The 8,543-nt window shown below is 47.3% G+C and overlaps 1 protein-coding gene across 2 annotated transcripts; it reads right to left on the reverse strand.

The window, feature by feature from the left end:
* Positions 1 to 3,490: 3,490 nt before the first annotated feature.
* On the reverse strand, positions 3,491 to 6,257 carry LOC123452989 (protein trichome birefringence-like 14). 2 transcript variants are annotated; one of them, XM_045129741.1, is made up of 5 exons: positions 5,942 to 6,257; positions 5,474 to 5,687; positions 5,229 to 5,357; positions 4,830 to 5,025; positions 3,491 to 4,757 (listed from the first exon to the last, which is right to left on the reverse strand). In XM_045129741.1, the coding sequence occupies exons 2-5, from the start codon at positions 5,601 to 5,603 to the stop codon at positions 3,929 to 3,931; spliced, it is 1,284 nt and encodes a 427-aa protein (XP_044985676.1). In that variant the 5' UTR covers positions 5,604 to 5,687; positions 5,942 to 6,257; the 3' UTR covers positions 3,491 to 3,928. The 2 variants fall into 2 exon arrangements, with proteins under 2 accessions (XP_044985676.1, XP_044985677.1); XM_045129742.1 differs by lacking the exon at positions 5,942 to 6,257 and adding an exon at positions 5,824 to 5,920.
* Positions 6,258 to 8,543: the final 2,286 nt, after the last annotated feature.

Here is an 8,543-nt window from a genome sequence, read left to right on the forward strand (position 1 = left end):
CTAGTTGATTGCTCCCCCATACTCACTATGGGTGAGCCACTCTTCAGCATATCTTCACAAGTCCATTGCCACCACAATGGACGAGAAGCTTCAAGCATGATATCTTCGTGTTGATCCACTTGAACTTGCACATCGCAATCTTGATGACTATCACAATTGACGTCATACTTCATGGGTTGTATGAGATCTTCCCTTTGACGCAAGCCCATGGAAACACACCATACCATGGGATCACTTGATCCCTCTCGGTACATCTTGTACGCTTTGTGTGTTGATCATCTTGATTTGCTCTTTGTCTGAGATCTTGATCAACCATGTGTCTCTATGACCATTCTTTGGATAATACCTTGAATACCATCTTGGTCATCGACGTCATACTTCATGGGTTGTATGAGATCTTCCCTTTGACGCAAGCCCATGGAAACATACCTAACCCCCACATAGAACTCTCACGAAGACCATGGGTTAGTACACAAATACGTAATGGACAATGCTTACCATACCATGGGATCACTTGATCCCTCTCGGTACATCTTGTACGCTTTGTGTGTTGATCATCTTGATTTAATCTTTGTCTGAGATCTTGATCAACCATGTGTCTCTATGACCATTCTTTGGATAATACCTTGAATACCACTTGGTCATCATATAAACTCCTTGAACCCAACAGATGGACTTCAAGAAGTGCCTATGAACAAATCCTATAAATGTAACTTAAGGCAACCATTAGTCCATATGAATTGTCATCAATTACCAAAACCACATATGGAGATATATGCTCTAACACAGTTCATGACGGATCTTGGAGCTGTGTCGAGCGCACTAAATCCAATAACTCTGTTCTGTGACAACACTGGTGTCATTGCTCTAGTAAAGGAACCAAGGTTTCACAAGAAGACCACACACATCAAACGACGCTTCAACCTCATCCGCGACTACATCGAAGGAGAGGACGTGAATATTTACAAATTACACACGGATTTGAATGTAGCAGACCCGCTGACTAAACCTCTTCCACTGGCAAAACATGATCAACACCAGAACTGTATGGGTGTTAGATTTATTACAATGTAAATCGCATGACGATGTGAGGACTAGATTATTGACTCTAGTGCAAGTGGGAGACTGTTGGAAATATACCCTAGAGGCAATGACAAAAAGTTATTATTATATTTCCTGTTTAAAGATAATCGTTTATTATCCATGCTATAATTGTATTGAATGAAAACATAGATACATGTGTGGATACATAGACAAAACAATGTCCCTAGCAAGCCTCTAGTTGGCTAGCCAGTTGATCAATGATAGTCAAGGTTTTCTGACTATATGCAAGTGTTGTCACTTGATAACTGGATCACGTCATTAGGAGAATCATGTGACGGACTAGACCCAAACTATGAACGTATCATATTGATCGTGTCGTTTTATTGCTATTGTTTTCTACGTGTCCAGTATTTGTTCCTATGACCATGAGATCATATAACTCACTGGCACCGGAGGAATACCTTGTATGGATCAAACGTCGCAATTGGATATGGGCATCCAGGTCCTGCTATTGGATAGTGACCGAGGAGTGGCTCGGGTCATGTCTACATAGTTCTCGAACCCGCAGGGTCTGCACACTTAAGGTTAGATGATGTTTTAGTATAGTTGAGTTATATGTGTGGTTACCGAATGTTGTTTGAAGTCCCGGATGAGATCACGAACGTCACGATGGTTTTCGAAATGGTGCGGGAACGAAGATTGATATATAGGATGGTTCCATTTGGTCACCGGAAAGTTTCGGCAATTCTGGCAGTGTACCGGAAGTGACGAATGGATTCCGGGAGTTCACCGGGAGGGGCCCACCCACCCGGAAGTGAGCCCAAGGCCCTAGGGTGGCGCCACAAGTCCTTAGTGGGCTGGTGGATTCAGCCAAGGAGCCCATGGCGCCACATAAGAAAATACAAAAAAAAAGAAAAAGAAAAAGGAAAGAGGGAGGTGGGAAGGAAGATGAGGACTCCTCCTTCCCAAACCGAATTGGAGGAGGAGTCCTCCTCCTCCCTGGCGGCCAACGCACCCTTGAGGCCTTGTGCCTCAAGGCTAGCCCCTCCCCCTCCCTCCTATATATAGTGGTGGTTTAGGGCTTTTTGAGACACAACTTTGTCACATGCAACTCTAGCCTATACCACACAGTTTGACCTCTAGATCGGATTTCAGCAGAGCTCGGACGTAGCCCTGCAGGAGTAGATCATCACCATCACCGGAGCGTCGTCACGCTCCCGGAGAACTCATCTACTTCTCCGTCTTGCTTGCTGGATCAAGAAGGCCGAGATCATCGTCGAGCTGTACGTATGCTGGACGCGGAGGTGCCGTCCGTTCGGCGCTAGATCGGAACGGATCGTGGGACGGTTCGTGGGACGGATCGAGGGACGTGAAGACGTTCCACTACATCAACCGCGTTTCTTAACGCTTCCTGCTATGCGATCTATAAGGATACGTAGATTCAAATCTCCACTCGTAGATGGACATCACCATAATAGGTTTTCGTGTGCGTAGGAATTTTTTTATTTTCAATGCAACGTTCCTCAACAGAGTATACGGGCTTTATTTTAGCTAGAAAATTGTACCGAATCTATACACTCGTTGGAATCAATGCGGGTTTGCGCATTATACGGGTTTAACAGCGGTGTTCTATGCTTCTTGGTATATGCAGGTCAGGTGAGGCTGCCATACAGCTGCTCAATGATACAAAATGACCTATCTACAGCCAGGTGATGTTTTCAGGCCAGCGTTGCCAGCCTCAACCATTGGTTTAACCGAGAGAGACAGATTTACAGCGCAAGCGACGCGCTGCGGAGAGCTAAATTAATCGCGCTGTGGATAGATTGTTACAAGGTTTAGATGCTTAGGTCTATGCTCCAAGCTGGTGCAAGTCAATGGCTGTTTCCAAATGCTACATGGATAAGTTTCTTTTTTGCACAAACAACAACAAAAGCTCCACTTCTATGCGGGTTTCAAAAACAAAGTCCACGTTATATTTAAAAGGTGGGATAACTCCCCGCACAAATAAAAGAGATCATATTATATTTTTGTCAAATTGTATACTTGCATGAGCCTACATACGAAACATATGATGCACATGCTAAACTATATACCATTTTTACAGTAAAGAGAAAGAAAGCTTTGACGTTGATTTTACTCAGCTAATTCCACACCAAATCCCAGAAGCTAGGAATCTGAACCGAGCTATGATGCAAAGGAAGCCTTGCCAAATCCTTACTAGTTCCAGATTGATGATTGGTTAAGTTCAATGCTTATTCCTATGTTCTTTCCATCCTTTTCCTGAAAACTGACATCACTGCATACGTCGTTTTTCAGCCCCGAAATACGGCTGATTCGAGTATGCCTGAGCCATTTGATTATTCGAGAACAAATGCATCACGGAAATAGCATGCTGCGTTAAGATAAATCAATTACACTGGATAATCACACGGATAAGAGACGGACATCAAACCAAAGTTCCACTTCATACTCTATAAAAGAACATATAGCTCTTTGGTCAACTTGTATGGACATTTTTACAGAATATATCCTGCACATGGTAAACTGGGAATATAGTGGTATTTTACAGCAAAGAAAAGGATAAAAGTTTGACGTGCCTGCGGAGCCCTACATATGGCTCTGTAACAGCTAATTCCGTATCTGGTCTGAAACGGGATCAGGGAACTGGAACGAACTGTAATACACTGGAAAGAATGCTATCATCTTGACACTGTTAACCACCTATCGCATGGATGGATGACCAAAAACTCCACCTGTGCATGGATGGTTCACAAACAACACTGGTAGAAAGCAATTCACCCTGTACAAACCACCAGCAGGAATATCAATGGATTCTTGGGCCTCTGGGAGAAAAATGCCCTAACTCAAGTGCAGTATACAGGTACTAAATCTGTGCAAAGAGGAGCTCATTCCACATATCTGGTATACCAGGAAGGCACCAGTGCAAGCAATCATGAATGCCTGTCGGAGCTCTTAGCGTACGATTTGAGATATGCCCCTCATCTCGTAGTTGTGAGATAGCAGTAATATCCAAAAGCTTAACCTGAGTTCCATTTACAGCTCGCTCTGCAGGTAAGTCACTCGAATGATCCTGCAAGACCTCGCTTCCATTTGAAAAGGGAATGGCATTACCACAGCTTCCACCAGTGTTCCAGTCGCCATTTACAAAATGCCTTGGTGACATTGTCCTCAGAAAAACTTTCATCTGGGGACGGCTTGCGAGTTCTGAATCCACCCACCTGGCAATGCTGTACAGTGTAAGATTCTTTGCACGGTTGAGATCTGCAAGTCTACCTTTCCCTACAGGCTCCCCATCGGCATACAATTCCCAATGGTTTCCATTGAATTTCCCTCTGTTCCAGTGATGACCTGTGTTAAGTACTAGAACATCAAAACCATGGAAATACTTCTTCAAGAATGTTACTGGCCGATCAAGATGCAACGCATAGCTAGTCACCGAATTTGTTGTGTTCAAAGGTTCCAGTTCAGATAGGCTAGCAGACCAGTAGTAAAGGATAGTGGTGTTAGTCTCTGGAAATCGATAAGCCCATCCATCAGGTCTTAAAGCACCTGGAGCTTTGACAAGGCCATATTTCCAACCAACATCTTCAACATCTGGGCTGTATTTACCACCTGTTGCTATACACACGATGGACTGAAATTGCTGTCTCCCGAGGGAATCACCCACAAAAGCAAGAGTTTTATGCCTCAGCCTGTAAGCATTCTAATATGTTAAAAAAAATCCAGTAGGTAAGGTCAGGCAGAGTTAAGAAATAGCACAATACCTGCTCAGCAAGTTAGGCCCTGAAAACTCTGGCATCTCACAACCGTGCGGCTGCCACCGGTAACTCTCATAGAAGAAATCTGTGCGTTGCATCATTCGACAAGCCCACATTTTTGACAGCCATTGCTTGCACTCATTACCAGAATAGAGTGGCCGCTTCTCATCTCCTACCCACTTTCCTTTTGCATAGTTACAGTCTACAAAGTAACAAGATGAGAAAGTAATATTCAGACTTCCAACACATAAGCTGTGCAAATCTACCAACAAATTTCATGTTTGGAAACAGTAACTCAGGAGCAGCCGTCTAATGCTCGAGGTGAACAAAATAAGCAAGAAGCAGCAGTATGCGCGTGGTCAAAATCATATATAGTACTATGTAGCATATCACACGAGCAGTTACCTTTGTTCTGTTTGTTCCGTCTGGTTATACTTGTGTGAGTATGGTCGTTATAAGCTGGACCTGCTGCACGCCGAACTAGAGCTGGTACATTATTCCCAATATGTTCCAGTCCCTGCTGCTGTAGGAAACCTGATGCCGGAAGGGGGATACAGACAACAAGTCAGCAGAAATAGCATGGAGAGATTCTGAATCGGCAATCAAAGTAACAAGCTAGCACAGCAGCAACTACATTTGAGAGGGTATACCTTGTGATAAAACTTTCAGCTGCTCTGGAGTCGTGCCCAATAACAAAATAATAATCGGCACAGTGAGGAGAACCAAAAGGACCAAGCATAGCTTGTTGACAAGAAGCCTATGCAGAACACCACCTTTCATCCTGGGAAGGCAGCATAGGACCTCACCAGGCTCCTCCACGCAAACTCAGCTTTCGGTACAGATCGACCACACCAAAAGCTATCTCTGCACACGAGAACAGTCGAACATCAGGCCCGCTATTCAAAACAGTTCATACATGATTGTCAAAAAATGTAGAATTCGTGAAGCGATCTCCCAACAGCAACGCGAAAAAGCTGAGGCCGGGTTCCAGAACGCGTACTAAACACGGGCAGATCTGGATGGTGTGCCGCCGTGCCGGGTGTGCACCGGACCTGCGCACCCAGAAATTTCTCGCGTGGGTGGGGTTTAGCTAATCATGGATGACAAAATGCTCGTACCTCGGAATCCAGGGCCGAAATTGTGGACGGGGTGCAGATGGCGGGGACGCGATGAGGTCGAACTGGAACGGCGATGGGGGGCGACGCGCGTGGAAGGCGGGTGGGTCTGTGGGTGGGGTGGGTGGTGGGAGTCGCTGTCGTGGGTGGCTAGGGGGGCTAGGGGGAGCCGCTGGTGTGGGCGGGCCGAGGGGCGATTGGGACTGGGAGCCGCCGAGGAGAAGTACGGCACGGCGGCAGGGAGAGCGAGGGGAGTCGGGAGAGCAATGGGAAGGGGAAAGGACGGTACCGAACCGCACGGGAGATGGGACGGTGCGACGGTCGAGACGAAACCTTCGAGAACTCGAGATGAATTTTGAGTTTTTAACTTCGAGGGCACATTTCGATAGAAAAAAATTCTATCAGAGGAACTCTAACCGGTCGAACTAAATGGACGGTCGTTTTGTCCCTTTTTTCGTTTGGATCCTCCTAGCGGATACCAACATTCGCTTCGGTCTTTGGATCGACGCATGCGTCCAACACTAGCCCGACCTATTTTTACTGACGTATAAAAAAATAAAACATTTCCGAAAATAATAAACAAACATTAATTAAGGGAAACAATGCTAATCATCCGACGGATCACACAATTTCCGTCCACCTCCTCGTGTGCACGACACATCCCTGTGCGCTCACACGTCGCTCCTTCGTGAAATAGTGAACATGTTCGCTCGTTCCCCATAATAAAATCCTCTCTCTCAGATCTATGCTACCTTTAGACGAGGCGCTACTGTGCTACCAACCGTGCCGCCGCCGAACACACCCGCTATGCCGGTGACGGCGAGCAAGCACTTTGTCGTCCGTCGGTCGCATCCACCATTAACCCCCTCTCCTTCCTCCGCTCCATCTACAGCGTCCGCCGCAGCTCCTTTCAAGTCACGATTAAGACGACCTCCGCCCGCCACCGGCGACCATGGGGCCGCCGTCCCTCCTGGGACCGAGCAGAGTGGAGGCTGCAACTATGGAAATCGATGACAGGGCGGTGCGGGTGAGAATCCAGATTGCAGCGTCACCATTTTCTTTTTTGAAACATTATATGTGTTGCAAAACTTATTTCCGCAACAACTTTTGTGTTGCAAACAAATGAAGACTGCAAAAAAAATTCTGCAACATGACTTTTTCTTGCAGAAAAAAAATCTACTGTTGCAAAAAACATCTAAAACAAACACGCGGTTGAAAAAAATCTGCAACAAGACATTTGTTGCAGAAAAAAATTCTACATATGTTTCCCCAACATGAGCCTTGTTGTGGAAAATATTATAAAACAAACTCTGTTTCAACAATTCCACATGTATTTTCGTAACACAATCTTTGTTGCAAAAATATATATTTTACATGTGTTTCCCCTACAGATCTTTCCTGGACACACATGTGTCGAGGTCGAGACAAAGTAATTGTTCCTGCAACAAAGCCGTTGTTGCGGTAATTATGGCAACAGATTGATCGGACGGCTATCTACGCATCCAACGACCAACGAAGTGGGGGATGTATAGCATAGGTCGGCCGGTGGATGCGTAGCCATCCCTATTAATTAAACATTAAAAGCCGGCAACAAAGACCGGTGAGAATTCACGCGTCCCCATTACATTAATTAAACATAAGAAAAAACCTAATAAACTAGGAGGCAGTCTTAGGCAGCGGCGTCGTCATCGTCGTCAGGGCGGGTGAGGTCGACCAGCGTAGGCGCATGGCTGGCCCAGGGGAACGGCATGTTCCAGAGCGTAGCTACGTGCGCCTCCGTCGTTTGTCTCGTCGGCGCGGGTTGTGGTGGTGGCGGTGGCAGCCAGCACATGCCCGCTCCTTCTCCTCCATCTCCTCTCGTTCCTCCTCCGCCTCCTTCTCCAGCTCCATCTGCCGACGGCCTTCAGCGCGCTCCGCCCGTAGGTGCTCAGACTTCCAGTGCATGAGGTAGGTTTCCTCCTGCTCCGAGGTCATGCCCAGCCAGATGAATGGCGCACTGACCCACCCGCGGACACGGGCGGTCCACTGGTAGACCTCCTCGGCTCCGTGGGCTGGGTCTTCGGCGGAGGTGGCACGATGCAGTCGCCGGTGGTCGACAATGCGATGGCCTCCGTGAGACATTGCTGGTACGCCGGCTCCTCCTCGCCGGCCTTACGCTGCTCCTCCTCCTCGCTCTCGCGGAGAACAGTTGTCAGCGCCGCCTAGTAGGCGGCCTCAGCCTCCTGGTCCTCCTTGCTCATGACGGGCGGGGGCGATAGAGGGCCTTCTAGCTGCACGTCGCGCACGCCACGCCGGGGCTTCTCCTTGTGCTCGACCGTGAACCAGAGCTGCTGGTGGGGAGAGTCGGCCGCGTAGGCGGGGTTGAGCCACTACTCTGGTGTCAGCAGACACCGGCGGCAACTCACCTCCTCTGGATGCAATTGCATCGACCGCGGCACGACCGACACCAGAATGTGTTGGAGAACGTAGCATAAATTCAAAAATTTTCCTACGCATATACAGATCTTCCTATGGAGAGACCAGCAACGAGAGAGGGGTGAGTGCATCTTCATACCTTTGAAGATCGCTAAGCGGAAGCGTTACTAGAACGCGATTGATGGAGTCG

The sequence above is a fragment of the Hordeum vulgare genome, chromosome 5H, assembly GCF_904849725.1.
Source record: "Hordeum vulgare subsp. vulgare chromosome 5H, MorexV3_pseudomolecules_assembly, whole genome shotgun sequence".
Lineage (NCBI taxonomy): Eukaryota > Viridiplantae > Streptophyta > Magnoliopsida > Poales > Poaceae > Hordeum > Hordeum vulgare.